Source organism: Humulus lupulus, chromosome 2 (assembly GCF_963169125.1).
Source record: "Humulus lupulus chromosome 2, drHumLupu1.1, whole genome shotgun sequence".
NCBI classification, from domain to species: Eukaryota; Viridiplantae; Streptophyta; class Magnoliopsida; order Rosales; family Cannabaceae; genus Humulus; species Humulus lupulus.
This window is the reverse complement of record NC_084794.1, coordinates 140,602,984-140,627,312: the sequence shown is the minus strand read 5'-3', so window position 1 is coordinate 140,627,312 and position 24,329 is coordinate 140,602,984. Positions and strand designations below refer to the sequence as shown.

At 38.1% G+C, this 24,329-nt stretch overlaps 1 protein-coding gene across 5 annotated transcripts in view; it reads left to right on the top strand.

Moving 5' to 3' along the window:
- LOC133818577 (DNA repair protein RAD4) overlaps nucleotides 1-24,329 on the top strand; it is a 65,125-nt gene that overhangs the window by 263 nt on the left and 40,533 nt on the right. For 4 of the 5 annotated variants that reach the window (XR_009885955.1, XR_009885954.1, XR_009885953.1 and 1 more), the window contains exons 2-9: nucleotides 540-611; nucleotides 687-808; nucleotides 1,047-1,346; nucleotides 1,441-1,533; nucleotides 3,686-3,778; nucleotides 3,877-3,978; nucleotides 4,378-4,427; nucleotides 17,259-18,026. Coding sequence is in view for 1 of the 5 variants with exons in the window: in XM_062251533.1 (XP_062107517.1) it covers nucleotides 540-611; nucleotides 687-808; nucleotides 1,047-1,346; nucleotides 1,441-1,533; nucleotides 3,686-3,778; nucleotides 3,877-3,978; nucleotides 4,378-4,427; nucleotides 17,259-18,026 (1,600 nt within the window). In the remaining 4 variants the exon portion in view is untranslated. The remainder of the gene's footprint in view (nucleotides 1-539; nucleotides 612-686; nucleotides 809-1,046; nucleotides 1,347-1,440; nucleotides 1,534-3,685; nucleotides 3,779-3,876; nucleotides 3,979-4,377; nucleotides 4,428-17,258; nucleotides 18,027-24,329) is intronic. The other variant, XR_009885956.1, reaches the window with a different exon arrangement.

Here is a 24,329-nt window from a genome sequence, read left to right as displayed (position 1 = left end):
AGGCCCCACTTAGGTTGTTAGTTATATGGTGATGATTTGGGTTGAGGGTTATAGGGCTTTGATCCTTCTGTTTTGATTTGAGACCCAAATAAGTGTTATTTGCATCAGTTTAAAAAATGCTACGAGTTCATGTGAGAGTAAATGAGCTGTTAGTTTGGCTGTTCAGAAGTTAATATGGAATAACATGAGGAATTGCTAACTTAAAATGTTCATTTTATCTTAGTGTAGTATTACTTATTGATTATTTAACTTGTAGTTAAATACTATTATACCCAATACTATACCAAACATGATCATAAAGTTTGACGGAAAAGCAAGAATGAGTTTAGGTATTTATTTGTTTAATTTAAATGAGTATTAAAAAATCTAATATAATGGTAGACTTTGATATTTGCAAGCAAGACAGAGAAGTTAACCATAAACTGCCACCAATACATTGGAATGTAGTTTACAGTTCCATTGCATTCGTTCATTCATGCATACACTTGTTTTTGTTTTCTTCATGTTTTGATAATTATTTGTGTAATACTTTCATGCAGGCACGGACACTTCAACAAGACCTATACGTGATTCTGAAAGCAGAAGCTCTTTAGAGATTCTCAATGACAATGGTTTGTTCTTAAAAGCGAAGAGTAACTGATTTCTGGATTGACTTGTAACTAACTTATCCATGTACATGATTTCAGGAACTCTTGCTGAAAAATCACAGGACGCTGTTGGCAGGCTTCTGAGACGTTCCAACAAACGAGGCTCCAGGGGAACAAAGAAAAATGATAATAATCTACAGCAATGTGATTTAAGTAGCACGGTTTGTCCTATTGACTTATTTGATTAGTTATTTAGTTATCAATAGTGTTTCATGCTAATTTATACGGAATCATATCTAGACTTTTCTAAATGGCGAATTAGCTACTAAAATTGTGTATTGTGATTGGATTTTATTGATGTTATGTCCACAATGGAGCCTTAAGAGACGTGGAACTTTCTTTCAGTAACTTAAATTGTGGAAGCGTTTGCATTTTTTTATTTGTTCGATATTATTTCAGCAAGGAAGTGGGTCCAAAAAAGATGGCAAGCAAGATATAGATTCGAGCGTCAAATCAGCTGTTTTGGAGGCTGATGGTTGTTGTAGAGATACATCTGGCAACACGGAATATAAAGTTGATGAGGAAAGTTTACAATGCACTCTTTCAGAAAACAGGGCAGAAATAGATGATTTAGATTGGGAAGATGGATCAATTCCGACATTTGATCCTGCAAGTAATCACGAAGTGACCATTGAATTTAACGAGACACCAGATTCTGTGAGGCGGAAACCTATTCACAGAGTTACTGCAGAAGATAAGGTGATATACATCCAATAATAAGCTGTTTGCTGTCATTTTTGTAGATAATTTTTCCACCTTATTAATACGTTAAAAGTTCATTGTTTTGCTGCAGGAAATTGCTGAGATTGTTCATAAGGTTCATTTACTTTGCTTACTTGGACGGGGAAGATTGATTGACCGAGCTTGTGATGATTCTCTTATTCAGGTTGTTTATTGTAAATGATAATGATTAAAATATGATAACTGTCATACGATCATCTTCTAAGCTAATCAAAAGTGTATTTATGTTAGGATATCATAATTTGGATTTTTTTTAGTAATGCGTAGTATTTTTCTACCATTTAGACTAGGGAATAGTACATAATTTATAGAAGTTTGACCACAAATCTGCCACTAATTCTCTTTTATTACATTATAAAATAATTCCTTAAAATCAGGGATTTATATATAAAAAACTATTTACATCAAATCAACAAGGAGATTTCAGATCTAGAGATCCTTTTATCATTATTCTAAGAATAAAGCTACAAAGAGAAATAAATCTCCTAGAAATAAATTTAACATTCAACATTTCCCTTCAAGTTGGGAGGTAGATATCAATCATTCCTAGCTTGATATTAGATTGTCGAATTTGATTCTTGGAAGAGCTTCTGTAAGAACATTAGTTTTCTAAGAATTTGTTGGAGTATGAATTAGATTGAGCACCCCTTCTTCAATCTTCTCGAAAATAAAATGACGATCTAGTTCCACATGTTTAGTTCTATCATGATGTATTAGATTTTTTTTGCTATATCGATTGCAGCCAAATTGTCGCCGAGCACTCTCATTGCTAAGTTTGAGATTCTTACCTGCTAGGCGTTGATATCCCCCTTGTCAACAATAATGCTTTCCTCTTAAATGTTTTTTATAGCTTGATTCCACAGGTGTGCCAACAACCTCACAACCTAGCATTCCTGTCTCCTTCAATAGATCTAGGGTGACATTACCAGGATCCAACTTGTGTGTCACTCAAGTTTCACTCAAGGAAACATAGGGTGACGTTACAAGGTTCTAACTTGTGTGTCACTCAAGTTTCACTCAAGGCAATAATGTGCACAGTTCACCATGAGGTCCATGAGTATTTGTTGAAGTTGGGAACATTGGTGGTGGAACCAGACAATGATTCTTCCTCTTTTCTTATTTTGGTTGAGATTCAACTATAACTTGATCACTTCGATGCTGTCTTTCACATGCCCTACGGGCCATCTCTCATGGTTGGGAGCACACCATTTGTCTCATGTTTGGCCATACCACAATGCCCAAATTCAGAAATATGAGATAAAAAAATTGGTTGCTGAAATGTTGCAAGCAAACATTATTCGACGAAGCACGACCCTTTCTCGAGCTCTGTTTTGTTGGGTAAAAGGAAAGACGACTGCAATCGCTTGTGTGCTTATTATCATGCATTGAATCGCAAAACTATGCCGATAAATTTTTGATTTAGGATGAGTTGTTGGACAAACTTCATGGTGCCATTGTGATTTCTAAGTTGGACGGGGGAAATGACTACCTGTAATAAAGCACAGGCTAATATGAGCCGACCAGAAGAAACCTTAAACACGGTTACCATCAGATTCACTTTGCTACTAGTGACATTGCAAAGGTTGCTTTTTGCACCCACGAGGGCCATTATGAGTTTTTGGTTGTGCCCTTCATCCTTACTAATGCCCTGGCCAATTTCCAAGCATTGATGAATGAAGTTTTTAGGGATTTTTTTACACAAGTTTGTGTTGGTCTTCTTTGACAACATTGTAGTTTATAGCCCATCCTTTGAGGACCACACTCGACATTTGGAAATAGTTCTTTTCTGTTTACATCAACACCACTTGTATGCTGATCACAGGAAGTGTTTATTTGCCTAGCCTCGATTGGAGTATTTATACGATATTATTTCAGCGGAAGGAGTTGCAGCCAATCCCGCCAAGTTGGTTGCTATGCTCTCATGGCTGGTTCCAAAGACGATATGTGACTTGAGGGGAATTTTGGGTTTAATTGGGTACTAATGTGAGTTTGTGGTGGGGTATACGTGTCAGGAAATTTGTGGGTTATGCGTCATCTGAAGCAGGTTAAAGAATTAAAAACATGACAAAACAGGGTCCCAAATAGAGGTCAAGGGTGGAGTAACCCCTTTATATTTACTATCTTTCCCATATTGTTTCCATGTGTGGAACTCTAATACATTGGCTGTCTCTTTATTATCTTGTTATCATTATTTTATTATCTTGTTATCATTATCTCCTCTGAATTTTCATATTACTTAGGAATAGTTATTTATTTACTATTATATTTGTATCTGACAGAGAATTATTATGATGCAGGCCGCTTTACTTTCTCTTCTTCCTAAGCACTTGCTGAATATATCAACGGTTGCAAAATTAACTGCAAAGGATTTGCATCCTCTTATCCTTTGGGTATTGTTCCATTATTTATGTTTCTTAATGTGAACACAACATATTGATGCAACTTTATGACTCAACTTATCTTTATGCCTGCTCACCAAAATTTGCAGTTTCGAGATAATTTTCATGTTAGAAGTTTAACTGATGTGAAAATCTCATTTCATTCGGCTCTGGCATTTGCTCTTGAAACTCGTGAAGGGACTTCAGAAGAGGTAGTCTTTGATATGTTTTTTTAGCCTTTTTGAATTCTTCTGGTTATATTATCAATTCTAAGCATGTAAACTATTTTCTTAAGGTATAGAGTAATAGTATGGAGTAAGCGTCGAAATGGTTGTTCACTCTGGTGACAAACAGATACTTCTAGCGTACCATAAATCTTCCTGGCCTTTGTTCTAAGAAGATAATGTGAATGTCGTAATGGTTTTAATTTAATACTAGATTATCGTAAGTTGTGAACTTGTGATAATAATTACATGTAACTCCTGTTGTTTGGATTATTGTTTATCCATGTTGATGACATGAGGTTAATGTATTAAGTTCGTATTGGTTATTGTTTAGCCCTAGGGAATCAAAATGATACGCTCACACAAGAACTTTGCTTTTCTTTACAGATTGCTGCGTTGTCAGTGGCATTGTTTAGAGCTTTGAATCTTACATCCAGGTATGATAATTATAAATTAATATTGATCTTTCTTTGATAGTTTTTGCTTTCATTAATGTATTATTTTTTTGGTAATTAATACTATAAATAATTATCTCTTCCTAAACATTCTGATAGACCTCCTCTCACCTATGTGTACACAAGGAGGGGTAAGAAAGAGGGAAGCACATGTGGCTGATAGTTAGTTATGCAGGAAAGGTTTGTATGGGGATAGGGTACAAGGCTTATGGTGTACCGAGTGAGTAATAGATTAAGGAAGGGAAGTGTGTTAGGAAGGGTATGGAGGTTTTGGTAGCTGTAACCAGCTTTGGGAGAGATTTCTGGCTCTCGAACTCTAGGGTAGCAATTATACAGATTTTCTTTCATTCTTTGTTCTTCCATTACTACTCTAATCCATTTTGTAGGGAGAATTCCTAACAAATTGGTATCAGAGCCCTTAACCCATGGGACCGACATCTTGTTGGAAGCTATTGACGAGCGATTGGAGAACTTGCAGCTGGGTTTTCGATCGGAATTGATGGGAGTTTGATCCAGCACTTACCGTAGGAAATGGATACGCTAAAGTCCAAATTTGTGTCAATGCAGAAGATGGACTTCATCGTCGGTCCTATGACCCAGATGCTCCTAGCTTCTGGGCAGCCGAGAGCAGAGGCCACCGCTGCAAGTAACGATCAGTAGCGAAAGGCCGTGGACTTCGAGATTTCTTCGACATTAGTATCGCCCGCGTTTGAACCGCGCCTTACTCCTCAGCCACCCTCACAGACGGGCGATCCGTGGCACTACTCCGACCACTAGTACTGTCGAGACTATCGACCACCACGTATGGAGTAGCCGCTGTTTTCAGGGGACAATTCGGATACTTTTCGAATAGAACGTTATTTTTTGTCGAACTGTTTGTCTGAAGCCCATATGTTGGAAGCAACTATAATTGGATTAGAGGGGGATGCTCTGTCATGGTTTCAGTGGGAAAATCAAAGGAGGCCGATTACTTCATGGATGACTTTGAAGATGTTGCTGCTGAGATTTTGCACAGTTCCGGAAGGGTCCACAGCTAAGGAATGGTTATCTGTAGTTCAAGACACCACTGTGAAGGAGTACCGTGTTAAGTGAGAAGCCTTGGCATCTCGGGTCATCAGCTTACCCGAGCACATCCTGGTGGGAAGCTTCGTGAAAGGATTGAAGGATATCAAAGGTCCCCTTCACATCTTGCAACTTGTGGGCTTGGCCAAGATCATGGAAACGACCAAAAGGATAGAAGAAGGCCATCAGTTGTTAGCTACGAGCCCTCATCCAAAGACATCCAACCCAAAACCCACTCTTAGCCCTATCTTAATGCCCCGATTTCCCCTCACTACGTTTTTGACCAGACTTACTTCCATCGCACTGTCCTCCACTAGCCACGACGGCCCAACCAAATGCAACGATTGCGAAAGTGTCTTCATAGGCCAAACAATCTCCCATCTGACGCCTTGCGGAAGTTGAATACCAAGATAAATGGGCTCAGGGTGTTTGCTTTAAGTGTGACAAGAAGTTTCACAGAGGCCATGAATGTGTGCAGAAATTTCTTCAGGTAATGTTAATGATGGATGACGAAGAAGCACCCGTCCATTTTGATTCTCCTCTGCCTCCCCAGATTCTTCTGAGGATGCAACTGAAGAAACATTGGCTACACTATCCTTAAATTCCTTTGTGGGAATTTCATCAGCTCATACAATGAAGTTGGCTGAAAAGATTGGCTAGCAACAAGTAACGATCCTCATTGATAGTGGTGCAACCCATAACTTTATTTCCACTGATGTGGTCAATGCTGCTCAGCTACCACTCACGGCTACCACTTGTTATAGTCTTGTTGGGGACAGGAAGCAAAGTTAGAACTGAAGGCATTTGTTCTCAAGTGAAGTTGGATTTAGGAACACTACAAGTTGTCACTGATTTATTGCCACTGGATTTAGGAGGAGCAGATGTCATTCTCGGCATTAAGTGGCTGGAGACGTTGGGAAATATGTAGGTTAATTGGCGATCTATGGTGATTAGATTTGAGGTAGCTAGTACATGGGTCACTTTGCAAGGTGATCCAAGCCTCTGTAAATCTCAGATTTCCCTTGAAGTAATGACCAGAACAGTGTGCAAGAAGGACAAGGGTATTGGGTGCAATTGAGCTATTTAACAGGGGACACCAAGGATGGCGAATGACACATTTTAGAGGAAATTTCAGGGGTGTTGCAGCAGTATGATTCAGTTTTCAATATGCCACAAGGACTACCACCACAACGTGCTCGAGAACATACCATAACACTCCGTGAAGGGGTTGGTCCGATTTCAGTGGGTCTTTATCGATATGATCAGGTGCAAAAGGATGAGACTGAGCGTTTGATGGCAGAAATGTTACAAACCGGTATCGTGCAACCAAGTACGAGTCCATTTTCAAGCCCGATACTCTTGGTTAAGAAAAAAGATGGCAGATGGAGGTTTTGCGTTGATTATTGGGCTCTAAATCGTGAAATGGTGGCTGACAAATTTCCTATTTCAGTTGTAGATGAGCTGTTGGATGAATCATGGGGCTATTATCTTTTCGAAGTTGGATCTTTAGTTGGGTTACATTAGATTAGAGTTCCTCCAAAAGATGTAGAAAAGACGTCTTTTTGGACTCACAAGGGACACTATGAGTTTCTTGTCATGCCATTTGGCCTCACTAATGCTCCAACTACATTCCAAGCCCTCATGAACAAGGTATTTCGTGATTTTCTGAAGAAGTTCGTGCTCGTTTTCTTTGATGATATATTGTTGTACAACCCCACCATGGAAGCCCATATGGAACACTTGGAGTTGGTACTATATAGGCTTCAACAACATCAACTTTATGCAAACAGAAAGTGTAGTAGTTTTGAATAATTGATATTTTATTCATCAAAGAGAATTGCCTATTAATAGGCAGATTACATCAGAAAACTATAGGCTAAGCTATACAATTAACCTAGGTCAACTAATCTCCTAAAAATCAGGAATTTACAATATATTAGGAAATAAGATAATTCGTTTTCCTTAAAGAATTGATACCAAATAAATACAAGATATTTACATAATTCTACACTCCCCTCAAGCTGGGTTATGTATATCAAACATTCCCAGCTTGCACACTAATTCATCAAAGACAATTCTAGGAAGGGCTTTGGTAAGAACATCGGCTGTTTGAAGTCTTGATGGAGTATAGATAGTTTGAACTGTGGCACTCTCAATCTTCTCAATGATGAAGTGTCGATCTATCTCAATATGTTTTGTCCTATCATGATGAACAGGATTTTTAGCAATACTAATAGCAGCCTGATTATCGCAAAGCATTTTTATGGACTCGCCTGCAAATAGTCTTAGTTCTCTCAATAATCTTTTTAGCCAAATCCCTTCACAAACACCTAGAGCAAGAGCTCTAAATTCTGCTTCAGCTGAACTTCTGGAAACCACTGATTGTTTCTTACTTTTCCAAGTCACTAGATTACCCCAAACATAAGAACAGTATCCTGAAGTACTCCTCCTGTCTGTTACGTTTCCTGCCCAGTCTGCATCAGTGTAGACTTTGATCTCTCTGCTATCACTTTTCTTGAATAGAAGACCTTTCCCAGGATTCATCTTGAGGTATCTTAAGATTCTAGTAACATCTTCCATGTGTTCTTCAGTAGGATTGTTCATGTATTGACTGACAACACTAACTGAAAAACCAATGTCAGGTCTAGTATGAGATAGGTAGATCAGGCGTCCAACTAACCTTTGATATCTCCCCCTGTCTACTGGTGTCATGTTTTTTCCTGAACCCACTTTCTTGTTGGAGTCCATTGGGGTTGAGGCAGGTTTGCATCCAAGCATTCCTGTTTCCTTCAGTAAGTCTAGAACGTACTTACGTTGAGAAACAAATATGCCATGTCTTGATCGAGCAATTTCCATGCCAAGAAAATATCTAAGATACCCAAGATCTTTAATCTCGAATTCCTTAGATAAGAAATCTTTCAATCTCTCCATCTCCTCCTTGTAGTCACCTGTAAGTATTATGTCATCCACATAGACAATTAGGATAGCTATCCTTTTATCTGATGAGAATCTAACAAACAAAGTGTGATCTGCTTGACATTGAGTATACCCATTCTGAATGATTGCTTTAGTGAATCTGCCAAACCATGCTCGTGGAGATTGTTTAAGACCATACAAAGATTTCTTGAGTTTGCACACTTTGTCCTGATTGGAAGAGTTCTCGAAGCCCGGCGGAATGCCCATATAAACTTCTTCTTCAAGGTCACCGTTCAGGAATGCATTTTTCACATCAAGTTGGTGTAGGGGCCAATCTTTATTTGCAGCAAGGGATAACAGTACACGTACAGTGTTAAGCTTGGCAACAGGCGCAAACGTTTCTTGATAATCGATTCCGTAGGACTGAGTGAAGCCTTTAGCAACAAGGCGAGCTTTAAACCTCTCAATGCTCCCATCTGCTTTGTGTTTAACGTTAAAGACCCACTTGCAACCCACGGATCTCTTCCCAGGTGGTAGACTTGTGATTGTCCAAGTACTGTTTTTCACCAAAGCACTAATCTCATTTTCCACAGCTTCTTTCCATCGAGAATCAGTCAAAGCCTCTTGAATTGTGTGAGGAATCTGTATATTATCAATAACAGAGACAAACGCATGATAGGATGGTGATAATGTTTTGTAAGATACAAAATTGCCAATAGGATGTTCTGTACATGCACGAACTCCCTTTCTCAATGCAATCGGCAAATCTAAATCATCATTTATTTGAACAACATTATCATGGTTAGAATTACTTAAACCTGAATGAGTTCTGGAGAATGAGGATCCGGTTCCGATGCATGGTGGTCCTCCAGATGTGGTGTGCTCTATATCTTTACTAGATTTTTTTCTTCTCGTATAGACACGAATTTCTGGTTCTTGACAAGGTGCAAGAGCCATGGATGGACCTGGAGAGTTTTCAATGATTTGGGAACCTAAGGATTTAGGGGAAGATGAAACTTGATGTTCTATGACTTGAGAGCTGGAAGAATCCTCATGGTGAATACTCGGAGATGAAGTATTAATAATACTCGGAATAGTGTCCCAAAGATGAGATTCACCTGCATTCTCCCCCTGAATCTCAGATTTGTAGTAAGCATGATTTTCAAAAAATGTGACATCCATAGTGTTATACATTTTCGGAGTTATAGGCGAATAACATTTATAACCCTTTTGATGAGAGGAATAACCAAGGAAAATACATTTGATAGATTTAGGGTCTAGCTTACTACGATTTTGAGAATGAAGATGAACAAAGGCTGTGCAACCAAAGATCTTACGATTAAGAAGACTAATGAATTTCGTATGAGGGAATGATTGCAAAACTGTGTGACATGGAGTTTGAAAGTTGAGTACTCGGGATGGCATTCGGTTGATTAAATAGGTGGCTGTAAGAACCACTTCTCCTCAGAAATATTTGGGAACTTGAGTAGAAAACATGAGAGAACGAGCAACTTCTAAGAGATGTCTATTTTTCTGTTTAGCAACCCCATTTTGTTGAGGAGTATCAACACAAGAGCTTAAGTGTAGAATACCTTGTTGTGTGAGGTAAGGACCGAGAATAGAATTGAAGAAATCTTTGGCATTGTTGGTCTTGAGGATTTGAATTTTAGTAAGAAACTGAGTTTGAATCATAGAATGAAATTTTTTAAAAATTTCACTTCTGATTTTGATTTTATGAGAAACACCCAAGTTAATCTAGTATGATCATTGATAAAAGATACAAACCAATTTTGTCCAGTTATATTGTTTACACGTGAGGGACCCCACACATCGCTATGGATCAATGAAAAAGGTTTGGAAGATTTATATGGTATTCTAGAATAGGTATTTCGAGTGTGTTTCGCAAATTGACAGATTTCACAACAAAAAGAGTTTGGATTTTTATTAATAAATAAGGAGGGAAACATTTTTGACAAATATGGAAAATTCGGATGACCAAGACGATAGTGCCACAACATAATATCACTATCTTTATTTGAAATAGACTGATTATTTAAAGAAAACAAACTGAATTTCTGAGTTGTTCTAACGGATGGAGTGTCATCTTGTAGGATATAGAGCCCAGAACACATCTTAGCACTGCCAATCATCTTCCCCGAATCCAATTCCTGAAACACACAAATTTGAGTAAAACTTAGTCACACAGTTTAGGTCACGAGTAAATTTACTAATAGACAGTAAATTACAATCCAGTTTAGGCACATAGAGAACAGAAGTGAGAGTTAGGTTCTGATTTATGTTGACTGAACCAGAACCCTCAACCTTAGAGGATGTGCCATCTGCAATTTTCACTGTATGATGCTCTGGACTTGTGTGAAATTCAGAAAAAATATTTGCATCTCCTGTCATATGATCTGATGCTCCCGAATCAAGAATCCAAGGGTTAGTAGTCATTTTATTGACAATAAAAGCTACTGAATGGTTACCTTTCATGGCCAACAGCCCTGTACCAGGTGTAGTATTCGGCTTTGCAGCGATGTGTGACTGACTTAGGAGACTTAGGAGTTTCTGAAGTGCCTCTAACTGTGCTTTAGTGAACGGTGATGAATCAGATGTGTCCCCTTTCCCTTCAGCAGCAGCAGTATTTAAAATGGCAGCGACATTCCCGTGACTCTCTGTCTTTCCATGATTTCGGCTTCCAATTAGCAGGTTTTCCATGAAGTTTCCAGCATGTTTCTTTGAAATGCCCAGGTTTACGACAGTGATCGCACCACGGTCGACCCTTCTTAGTCCTCTTGCAGCAAGAGCAGATGACTCTTGAGTAGATGGAAGAGGAGAAGCGCCCATCATGACCTTCTTTCTGCTTTCTTCATGTCGAACCTCAGAGAATGCTTCTTTGACTGTCGGAAGTGGCTTGATACTCATGATCCTACTCCTGACAGCATCAAGTTCCTTATTGAGACCATGAAGAAATTTGAAAGTTCTCCTTTTCTCTACAATACTCCGGTATAGAGTAGTATCATCTGCACACTTCCAAGAATAGGTTTCACATAGGTCCAATTGATGCCAAAAACGAGCAAGAGTGTTAAAATATTGTGTGACTGTAGTATCTTCTTGGCGGAGATCGTAAAGAGCGGCTTCAATCTCAAATAATTCTGATGTATTATCAGAATGAGAATAAGAATCTTTGACAGCGTCCCAAAGTTCCTTGGCTGTCGAATATAAAAGAAAGTTTTCTCCTATATCATTATTCATTGAACTAACCAGCCAGGATTTGATCATGTGATTATCTATTTTCCAAGTTTTATACTTTGGATCATCTGATTTTGGAGTCTCAATCTCCCCTGTGAGATATTCCTCCTTCCCCTTTCCACCGATATACATCATTACAGACTGTGACCATTGAAGATAATTATGGCTGGTGACCAAAGAAACAACATCATTACTGTGAGATGAAGAACCGATTGATGCATGTGGATTAGAGAGGGTTGATGGATAGGAGGATGCATCTGAGTTTAGGCTTTCTTTTCCAGTAGCCATGGTGAAAGTGATGCGTGAAAAGATGAACAGAGGAGAAGGGCTGGTACGATTTAGAGAAAGAATGAGTGGAAAGAGGTTGGTGTGATTAGGGCAGAAAAGAAAGAGAATGAAAAAAAAAAAAATATTGCGATTAAAACCACCCCGCTCTGATACCATGTAGTAGTTTTGAATAATTGATATTTTATTCATCAAAGAGAATTGCCTATTAATAGGCAGATTACATCAGAAAACTATAGGCTAAGCTATACAATTAACCTAGGTCAACTAATCTCCTAAAAATAAGGAATATACAATATATTAGGAAATAAGATAATTCGTTTTCCTTAAAGAATTGATACCAAATAAATACAAGATATTTACATAATTCTACAGAAAGAAATGTCTTTTTACGCAGCCAAGAGTTGAGTATCTTGGTCACGTCATTTGGGCAGAAGGTGTTTCAGCAGATTTGAGCAAGATCAAAGCAATGGAGGGGTGGCCTATTCTGAGATCCCTGAGGGATTTGCGCGGGATTTTGGGGCTCACAAGGTACTACTGCAAGTTTGTTAAAGGTTATGGCACGATTGCGAGACCATTGACAGATCAACTATGCAAGGATGTATTTGGATGGAATCAGGAGGCTCAAGAAGCATTTGAATGTCTCAAGGCAGCCATGTGTTTAGTACCTGTGCTAGCACGTCAAGTTTTCTTCGCCCCATTTGTGTTGGAAGCTAATGCGTCGGGGTCGGGTTTGGGAGCTGTGCTAATGCAGCAGCAGCGCCCCGTTGCTTATTATAGTCAGGTGTTATCTCTCGGACCTGTACCAAGTCGGTGTATGAGAGGGAATTGATGGCAATTGTATTGGCAATACAAAAGTGGCATCCATACTTGTTAGGAAGGAAATTTTTGGTGAGAACGGACCAATGGAGTTTAAAGTACTTACTAGAGCAGCGACTAGTAGCTTCAGAACACCAAAAATGGCTCACCAAGCTTCTAGGATATGATTTTGATATCCAATACCGAGCGGGTTTGGAAAATAAGGCGACTGATGCCTTATCCCGCATGCCTCTAGAGGGTGAGCTGGTTGCTATATCAGTCCCTACAGTCATTTCAATTCCGGATTTGCAAGCCCATGTCTTGGCCAACCCCCACTTGTCAAAGATTATCAAGGAAGTGCAACTTGGTCAAGCTAGTGAAGGGTATACTTGCAATTAGGGTTGTTTGAAGTTTCGTGGCAAGTTCGTCTTACCATTATCATCTCCATTTATCCCTACGATACTACAAGAATACCATAGTAGCAATGTGGGGGGACATTCGGGAGTGTTTAAAACTTTCCAACAATTGGTTGGTGATCTTTATTGGCAAGGAATGAGAAGGGATGTTCAGAAGTTTGTGGCTGAGTGTGCCATTTGTCAGCAAAACAAATATTTGGCACAATCTCTGGCTGGGTTGTTGCAGCCATTGTCGATTCCAAACCAAGTTTGGGAAAATATTTCCATTGATTTCATAGAAGGCCTTCCGCAATCTAATGGGTTTGATTCGATTTTTGTAGTGGTCGATCGTCTCACTAAGTATGGGCATTTCATTGCGCTTCGCCACCCTTTTTCAACAACTACAGTAGCTATTGTATTTGTTCGTGAGATAGTTAGGCTTCTTGGGATTCCTCAATCCATTGTCTTGGATCGTGATAAGATTTTTCTCAGCTTGTTTTGGAAGGAGCTTTTCCGTTTACAAGGTACGAACTTGAAGCACAGTACCTCTTACCACCCACAATCCGATGGACAGATTGAGGTGGTTAACCGCTGTCTTGAAACATATTTATGTTGCTTTGTGAGCTCCAAACCACTGCAATGGGCAAAGTGGCTGCCTTGGGCCGAGTATTGGTATAACACGTCTACATCATTCAGCTGCATGAATGACTCCTGTTAAAGCTTTGTACCATCGTGTTCTGCCCCCATTAATTTGATTTGAGCCCGCCAACACTAGAGAATCCGCAGTGGAGCAAACACTTCATTCTCGGGATGAAGTGCTTGAATTGCTTAAGATAAACCTTCAGCGAGCTCAGCAGAAAATGAAGGTGCAAGCAGACCGATGCGGCGAGAGGTGCACTTTGAAGTTGGTGATTTGGTGTATGTTAAGCTCCGACCTTATAGATAGCGGTCCCTCGCCAAACAAAAGAATGAGAAGCTTGTTCCACGATTTTTTGGACCATTCCAGGTGTTAGATCGCATTGGATCAGCAGCTTATAAGTTGCAGCTGCCACCCGACTCAGGGATACATCCAGTATTCCACGTTTCATTATTAAGGGAAGCTCTCAGATCACAACAGGTGGCTACGGACCTTTCTAGCGATCTGACACCCGAGTTGGAATGGATTTTGGAGCCAGAACAAGTGCTAGATATTCGCTCAGGAACTCACAAGTAGCAGCCACAAACTTTGATTAAGATGGTGAACTTACTAGATTTTGAGGCCACTTGGGAAAATTTCGATGTTATTCAGCAGCAGTTTCCAAACTTTCACCTTGAGGACAAGGTAAGACTTTGGACAGGGGAATTGATAGACCTCCTCTCACCTATGTGTACACAAGGAGATGTAAGATAGAGGAAGCACACGTGGCTGATAGTTAGTTATGTGGGAAGGGTTTCTATGGGGATAGGGTACATGGCTTATGGTTAAGGATGGCAAAATGGGGCGGCGGGGCGGGGCGGGGCGGGGCGGGGCGGGGCCCCGACCCGCCGGGGCATCTTTGCCCCGGTAAAAACGGGGCGGAATTCGGGGCGGGGCGGCGCCCCGCCCCGCCCCGCTATGAATTTAAGCGAGGCGGGGCAGCCCCGACCCGCTAGGAATTTAAACGGGGCGGGGCCGCCCCGCCTCAATTTTTTTTTTTTTTATACTCTAACTCAATTCTCTCATGCTACTTATATACATAGTACGTAAAATTGACATTTTATATGTGGTTTAGAATATTTTTAATTCTATATAGACTAGAAAGAATTATAAATATTGAAAAATATGTTTTATATAATTCATCCTTATTCTTGTATTTATTTTGTAAATGTTAAAATAAAAAAACAAAATATAATATTTGATGGTGTAGTTGATACCAAGTGTAAAATATAAAGATTACAATAAAAAATAATATTTAGGCTTGGGGAAAATTCTAAAATTATAATTTAATATTTCTTAAAAAAAAAAGAAAAGTTAAATGGGGCAAATGGGGCGGGGTAGACCCGCCCCGATTAAGCCGGGGTGGGGCGACCCGCCCCGCTCTAAGAAACTAATCGGGGCGGGGCGGGGCAGACCCGCCCCATTTACATCCCTACTTATGGTGTACCGAGTGAGTAATAGAATAAGGAAGGGTGTGGAGAATTTGGTAGCTGTAACCAGCTTTGGGAGAGATTCCTGGCTCTCGAACTCCAGGGTAGCAATTATACAGATTTTCTTTCACTCTTTGTTCTTCCATTACTGCTCTAATCCATTTTGCAGGGAGAATTCCTAACACATTCTGTTATGTGATATTTTAGGCTATAAATGTGATGCATGCTCCTCATACAAAGAACTATCATCAGGGTGTATAAAGTTCTTTGGCATTTATTAGAAAATTGCTAACTTTTTTGTTTTTTTCTCATATGTTAGTTATGACCTCAAGTATGTCATTTCTTAGCTTAAAAGTTGCAAGTATAGATTTGTGAAAGATAATTTGACTGAGAAGTCACTGAAATTTCCTACAGATTTAAAAATTTTATTTATACATTTGAAGTGTTGTATGGATAATATAAGCTCAAGGCAGAGTTCTCTAATTTGCTGTTATGAAGGTAAAAGTCATTGGGAAATTTAGTTATATGAGTTTTGGGTAATGTGAAAATTTTCAACGTCTACAAAATTTCATGCCTGTGATTCTGTTTGTATGAAAAAAAACAGTTTAAAGAACTGTGTTTGTAAAAACTTAAAACATGATTATTACATGCAATTTTTGGTTTCTACATGATTCATATCATCTGTAAGATATATAGAAATATAGAAATTTTGAACCTCTGATATTTTCACCTTACATGCAGAGGCACAATAGTTTATTTAGAAAGCCATTGCATAAAATTTTCTCTTTCCAAAGGTGTCCATTAATTTGTATTGGAATTAAATGTATAATTTTTAATCTCATGAAACATCTGGAAATTTATGCAATTTTCTTTTATTGTCGTGCTATTTGGCCACCAAATTAATTCTAACAATTGCTATTACCACTTCGTCATCACAATGCCATGGTGATCTTCATGATCATCATTGTCGGAATCAGTACCAATTCAAATGTGTACCTTATTTTAAAATTATGTTGCTGTAGGAGACTTTGGCCATTATCTTTGGCTTTTTTTTTTTGCCATTGTCAAGTCTAAGTCAAGCCTGTTTAGTAATCCTTAACTAAAAGAGAAGGAATTGTGAGGCTGATGTTGTATGGGAATAGGAACCAGACTTGGATTAGTTTGATTTAGATACTCATTAAAAGTGTGGAGGGGCCCATTTAAAATTAATTGAATTTATTACTGGAATACCTTAAATGTTTTTATTTAATCATTTTAGTTATATGTTATTGACAAATGTTGTTCTACTTTAATATTTTCAAAGACAGTGTGGGGGATCTAGGTATGGTTTGGAGTTGGATTAAACACTAAGGTGCTTCTTGACTAAAAGAGAAGGAATTGTGAGGCTGATGTTGTATGGGAATAGGAACCAGACTTGGATTAGTTTGATTTAGATACTCATTAAAAGTGTGGAGTGGACTCATTAAAAATAAATGTATTTATTACTGGAATACCTTACATGTCTTTATTTAATCATTTTAGTTATATGTTATTGACAAATGCTGTTCTACTTTAAAATTTTCAAAGACAGTGTGGGGGATCTAGGTATGGTTTGGAGTTGGATTAAACACTGAGGTGCTTCTTGAAATACTATAATTATTTTAAGGATACTTTTTTTTTTCCGTTAAGTAGTGATAGAAGTTTTTGACTGTAATTAAAGATAGCTTGTCATCTTTTGCCCCTATATTTTATATAGATAATATCAGCCTCGTTTCTTATTGAAAGAAAATAATAATTAAAAAGGAAATATTATGGTAGTCAATGGATTAGCTAAGGAAATAAATTGTATTATTGATTTGCTTCTGTGTTTTTGTTTATTAGATTATTTCTGTATGTATAATCAAGTTTCATATGTTTACTTTGTGACTTTAGTAATTTGCTCTGTTCAAATGATAAGTAACACTGATGTTAAATATAAGTAACACTGTATTTACTGATAAATGATATGTATTCAAATCAGGTTTGTGTCCATTTTGGATGTCACCTCCTTAAAACCAGATGGAGAAAAGTCTGATTATTTTAGTCACGATTCAAGCAGATCATGTAAGGGTATCTTCAGTAATTCAACTCCAATGGTTGCTAGACAAAGTGAGGTGTCTGCATCTCCTGGCAAATCATTTTCACCCAGTCAGAGCGTGTATGAAACTTCACAAAGGAGTTCACGCAGAACTAAGAACTGCTACTTAACAAGCAACACTCAACCCCAAAACTTTCCCACTAATTATGACTTGAACAATAAACATGTGTCACGTGATTGTTCATTAGCTTGTGAGTCGAAGCGTGATTCTTCTGAGGCATGTCCTGCCCAAAAATCTCAAGGATCAAAGAGAAAAGGGGATCTTGAGTTTGAGTTGCAGATGGAAATGGCTCTTTCTTCAACAGCAGTTGGAGCTGCAGATACTAAAATACATTCACTTACGAACAATGTAGACAATAATTTGTCTACTTTCTCTTCACTTTCCAAGAGAAGGAAAAAAATTGTTTGTGAAGAATCATGTTCCAATGTAATATCCACTGCAATTGGATCGAAAAGAGTGGGGTCTCCTCTGTATTGGGCAGAAGTACACTGCAATGGAGAGAACTTGACTGGAAAGTGGGTGCATGTTGATGCTATTAATGCTATTATTGATGGAGAGCAGAAGGTTGAAGCTATAGCTGCTGCATGCAAAACATCTTTGAGATATGCAGTTGCCTTTGCAGGGAATGGTGCTAAAGATGTGACACGAAGGTTTTTCTTGTCCCTAATTTTGCATGCCCATTACTCGCATGTTTTGAGACATAGATCCTGCATTTAATTTATTTTGTTATCAAGTCATACCATACCTTCATACCTTTTACGTGTTAATTTTATCAAGCAATAGGTTCGAATCATATTTAGTGGGCGTCGTATTTTCATTATGCATTTAGGTACTAGTACTGCTTCAATAACTTATTGGAAAATTTCATGTGTATTGTGCATCTATACTCTAATGGGGTAATAATTGCTCTAGGAATTGCCTCCTAATATATATTTTGTGAACAAATGTTTGTGATTAAACTCTTATCCTGTATTACCCTTCTTATTTACTCTGGAAGCTGATGATCTCAGTAGAATGTTGAATACAGCTGTGATAAATGGTTTTATAAAGGTTTTTAAGTGGGTAGAAATGTTTAGTCTCTTTCACATTTGCAATTTGCAGACGTAATATTTTTTAGGAGGCTGAGGTGGTGTTTCATGAATTTGTTTCAGATCTTGGAGGTATTCTTTATGGTTTCTGGGCTGAGAATAAATATGAACAAGAGTTTGTTTCATATTTTGAAGGTATTCTGTATGGATTCTGGAATGAGAATAAATATGAGCAAGAGTACATTGTTAGGTGTTAACGTTCAAGATGAATTTGTGCTGTCTTTGGCTGAGTTGATTGGCTGTAAAGTTGGAGTGGCCAGTTATTACTTTGTCTTTTTTGGAGGAAATCCTTTGAGTGTATGTTTTAGAGATCAGTTGTGTAGTTTTTGTGTGAATAATACTTCTAATCTTCTGATTTTATTGATGAATAGAATGACTTATATATATATATAAAGGCTGAACAACTAAAAATAAGGAAAAAATTACAACCTAAACTTAGCTGCACAATATACTCTAGGTATTTACAATAGGATAAAATATATGCCTATCTAATATTTCTACACCTCCCTCAAGCTAAGTTGTATGTGTTATACAAACTCAGCTTGGAATTGAATTCTTCAAGACTTCTTGGTAGGGCCTTTGTTAGGATGTCGACACTCTGTTTCTTTGTAGGAATGTAGTTGAACTCAATTATTTTTGAATTCACCTTTTCAGAAATGAAGTGTTTGTCTATTTCAACATGTTTAGTTCTGTCATGGTGAACTAGATTTTTAGCAATGCTAATTGCAGCTTGACTATCACGTTACATTTTAAAGGACTCGGGAGAGTCAAACTTCAATTCATTCATAAGCCTTTTGATTCACATCCTTAACAAATACCTAAGGCCAAAGCACGATATTCTGATTCTGCACTACTCCTTGAGACTACAGACTGCTTTTTGCTGCACCAAGTGACTAAATTACTCCATACATAGGTGCAATAACCACTGGTTGATCGTTTGTTGATCAGCTCTCCCGCCCAACTAGAGTCTGTGTAAACTTCCAAGTCTTGGTTGTTGTGTTTTCTGAAGTGCAAACCGAGACCTGGTGTCATTTTCAGATACGTTAGAATACGATACATTGCTTCCAAGTGCTCCTCACAAGGACTGTGCATATGTTGACTCACAATGTTGACAGGGAAGGTGATATCAGGTTTAGTATGAGAGAGATAGATTAATTTTCCTACTAATCTTTGATAACACCCCCTCTCCACTGGAGTTGAATCCTCTCTTCGATTAACTTTCAATTTTGGATCCATTGGAGTGTCAACCGACTTGCTCCCAATCATTCCAGTTTCTTTCAGAAGATCTAGGATATACTTTCTCTGAGATATAACAATTTCATCTTTCGATTGGGCTACTTCCATACCAAGAAAGTATTCGAGGGTTCCTAGATCTTTGATTTCAAATTCTGAGGCAAGAAGTCTTTTGAGATCTGAAATTTCACCTAAGTCATCTCCAGTTAAGATTATGTCATCCACGTAGACCATGAGAATTGCTAGCTTCCCTGTTGAAGAGAACTTGAAAAATAGAGTATGATAAACCTGGCTTTGAGTATATCCATGTTTGATAACTAACTTTGCAAATTTTTCAATTGTTTCAAGCCATAAAGAGATTTGAGCAACTTGCACACTACTTGACCACTAGAGTGTTTCTTCATCCTTGGTGGAATTTCCATATAGACTTCTTTTTCGAGTTCCCCATTCAAAAAAACATTTTTTTACGTCCAACTGATATAAAAGCCAATCGCAATTTACAACAAGTAATAACAGAACTCTTACTGTATTAAGTTTGGCAACAGGAGCAAAGGTCCCCTGATAGTCAGTACCATATGATTGAGTGAACCCCTTGGTAACCAATCGAGCCTTGAATCTGTTGATACTCTCATCTGAATTATACTTGGCGGTGAAAATCCACTTACAACCAACTGTGCGCTTTCCTTCAGGCAACTCGGTGAAAACCCAGTACCATTTTTCTCAAGAGCATTCATTTCTTCATCGATTGCAATCTTCCATTTAGGATCTTTTAAAGCCTCATAAATGTCTGTGGGAATCTGAATAAGATCAAGAGAAGAGACCCTTCATTGTATTTGTTTAAATACACAATTAGTGTACAAGAAATAAAATATCAGAAAGTTATCATTTCTTTTCGAGTTGGTATCAGAGAAGCCGCATCTCTCCAACCCTATTCCCCTGTTTTTTTTTTCTTTTTGTTTTTTTTTTTCATCTCTTTCATCATGTCAGACGTCTCAAATGAATCCACCAACATTCAAGCCAATCCCACCACTGTTCCGCAGACCATTCTACCCAAATCACCACCATTCGCCCGAATGGTGATAACTATGAGATGGATGTACACAAGAGGCCGTGGGAAAATGGGGAACTTGACGGGTGATAAGAAGGTGCCAGCAGAGGAGGATCCAACCTATGAGAACTGGGATGCTGAGAATTCCATAGTAATGGCGTGGCTCGTTAACTCTGTGGAGGAAGAGATTAGCACCAACTACATGTGCTATCCCACGGCGAAGGAACTTTGGGAGAATGTAGTTCAGATGTATTCTGATCTGGAGAATCGATCTCAGATATTTGAGTTGAATCTCAAACTTGGTAAATTACGACAAGGGGAGGACAGTGTTACAAAGTACTTCAATGTGTTGAAACGAATTTGGCAAAATCTGGACCTCTTCGATACCTACGAATGGAAATCTGCCGAAAATGGAAAACATCATAAGAAAACAATTGAGAAAACCCAAATCTACAAGTTCTTGACTGGACTCCATGTTGAGTTTGATTGAGGTAAGGGGGAGAATTATTGGAAGGCAACCCTTGCCTCCTATAGGTGAGGTGTTCTCGGAAGTCAGAAGATAGTAGAGTCGGAGGAGTGTAACGTAAGGTCCTTGGAGCTGCTATTGAAGGTTCGGCTTTGGCAACCATGGGAGGAGGCTATAATAGAACCACCACATATCTGCATAAGTTTGATGAGAAACCAAGGGTTTGGTGTGATTTCTATAATAAACCCATAAACCCCGCCAAACCAGAGAAATCTGTAGGAAAATCCATGGGAAACCTGCAAACTAGAAGAGCAAAGCAGAAAGATCAGGTCGTGCCATCCCCATTGCCAATGAAGCCGAGACCAGCCCATTTACCAAGGAGCAAATGGATCATCTTCATGTAATGCTGAAATCCAACTCGTTCTCATATGGTATTCCTATTGCTTCTATTGCACACACAGGTAATGAAATACATGCTCTTAATTTCCTTTTCAAATCATCTACTCCGTGGATAATTAATTCCGGAGCATCTTGACCATATGACCAATTCCTCTAAATCTTTTTGATTCTTATATACCTTGTTCAGGTAATAAAAATGTTAGGATAGCTGATGGTAATTTCTCACCTATTGCAGGAAAAGGTCTAAGAAAAATGTTCTAAGGGGATAGATATTAAATCTGGCCTCCATGTTCTTAAACTTACCTATAATCTCTTATCTGTCAGCAAATTATCTAGGGATTCTAAGTGTTGTGTGCTTTTCTATTAATGGTCTCTATTATTTTGAAGATAAGATATCTAGTAATGAAATTGCTCAAGAGTTTAGGAGCATTAGTTCTCTTTCTGTTCATGATCAAATAATAGTTAGCATTATAGATTGGGTCATTCTAGTTTCTCTTATTTAAAACATTTGTTTCCAACAATATTTAAAAAAAATTGAATCTTTTATCTTTTCAATGTGAAAGTTGTTTATTGGCCAAGAGCTAACGATAATCTTATGTTAAAACATCTTATCATTCTTCAAAACTTTTTTATCTGTTTCATAGTGATGTTTGGGGATCTTCAAAGGTTACCACCAATTTAGGAAAAAAATAGCTTGTTACTTTTATAGACGACCATACTTGTCTTTGCTGGGTATATTTAATGAGGGAAAAATCTGAAGTTGAACAAATTTTTATAGACTATTACAAAATGATCAAAAATTAGTTTCAAACAAAAATCAGTATTTTAAGAATTGATAGTGGAACAGGGTTTCAATAAATCCTTGGGAATTTTTTTGAAAGAAAAATGTATTTTGCATTACTCTACATGTCCAGATACACCTGAACATAATGGAATAGCTGAACAAAAAAATAAACATTTGTTAGAAATAGCTCGTGCTATGATGTTTTATATGAATTTTCCAAAATAGTTATGGTCGATGCCATTCTTACTGCATCTTATTTAATAAATAAAATGCCCACAAAGGTTTTACAATATACTACTTCGTTGGAATTTTTATTAAAGTTTTTTCCAGAATCTAGAATTAATTCTTAATTACCTTTGAAGATATTTGGTTGCACTGCCTATGTTCGCATTCCAAAAAGATCTAGGTCTAAGTTAGATCCAAGTGCTGAAAAATGTATTTTTATGGGATATCCTCTTAATAAAAAAGGGTATAAGTGTTTTAATCCTATTACTAAACGTGTTCACACAACTATGTATTACTAAACGTGTCAACACAACTATGTATGTTTCTTTTTTAGAAAATACTTCATATTTCTCCAAAAATTTAATCCAGGGGAGAATTTAGGGAACCAATTTTTTTGGAAATTATTGAACCTTTACCTAAAACTATTCTTGATATTTTTCTCAAGGAAACTAGACTCACTGAATACGAATCTGCAATTGGTTTGTCAAAAAAAGAAATGCTGCGATTGATTAAAAATCGCAACAACCTTGAGCCTGTGGTTTATTCAAGAAAAAATATCTCTGAATGAAGTAGAGACCATCTAATCATTCCTGCACATGGTCAAGCGGAAGCCCTGAGCGATGGTCCTCCAAGTATTCCAGCTATTTCTTCTTTCATTCCTACTAATTTATCTCCAAATATTATTTTGCCATCACAACCCGACTTGAATTCTAATTTTGCACTTGAACCTACTCTAGAATCGGTCCCAGAAACATCTGAATCAGGTAATCTTCTCATTGCCCTTAGGAAAGGAACTTGTGCCAGTACTAAACACCTTATTGCCAAATACATCTCATACAATCACCTATCTGAAACTTATAGAGCATTTACTACAAAATTTTCAGAACTTGTTGTGCCTAGAAACATACAAGAAGCATTAGGTGAACCGAGTTGGAAATTGGCAGTGTTTGAGGAAATGAATGCTTTGAAAAGAAATGGGACTTGAGAGATTGTAGAATTACCAAGGGAGAAAAAAATTGTAGGATGCAAATGGGTTTTCACAACAAAAAGCCAAACTGATGAAAGTGTTGAAAAGTACAAAGCTAGGCTTGTGGCTAAAGGGTTTACTCAAACCTATGGAATAGACCACCAAAAAACATTTGCTCATGTTGCCAAAATTAACATGAGCAAACATAGATTGTTCAAGCCCACTAGGCCCAAGTATAGTCACCTCATGACCTATATCTGATTGAAGCCCATTAAGAAAAGTAGATTCCAAAACTTGCACTGAGATGCCGTCTAGTGAGTAAGTCAAACCACTTTCGATATTCCCGGATGGTACTCTTCTTCAAAGCCAGAAATTTGCGATACATAGATCTTGCTGGAAGAGGTCGAAATCGACGAATCATCTGAGTTTTCAGGTCTTCCCAAGTCCCAAATGGTCGTCGGCGGTGCTCCCATTTGAACCAGATGAGTGCTTCTTCGTCAAGGCTGATCACTGCCGTCTCCAAAGATTCCGCATCAGTCATGCGATGTATAGAAAAGTATCGCTCCGCCATAAGAAGCCAACCATCCGAATTCTCACCATCAAAGGTTGAGAGTTCAATCCGACGGGGTGTAATATCCCATCTCGGAGTGGTGGTCTCACGGTACCCTCCTGACTCAAAACTGCTACCACTGATTCCGATTGGTCTTCTCGAAGTAACAACCCCTTTCCCGGCAGTGGATGCA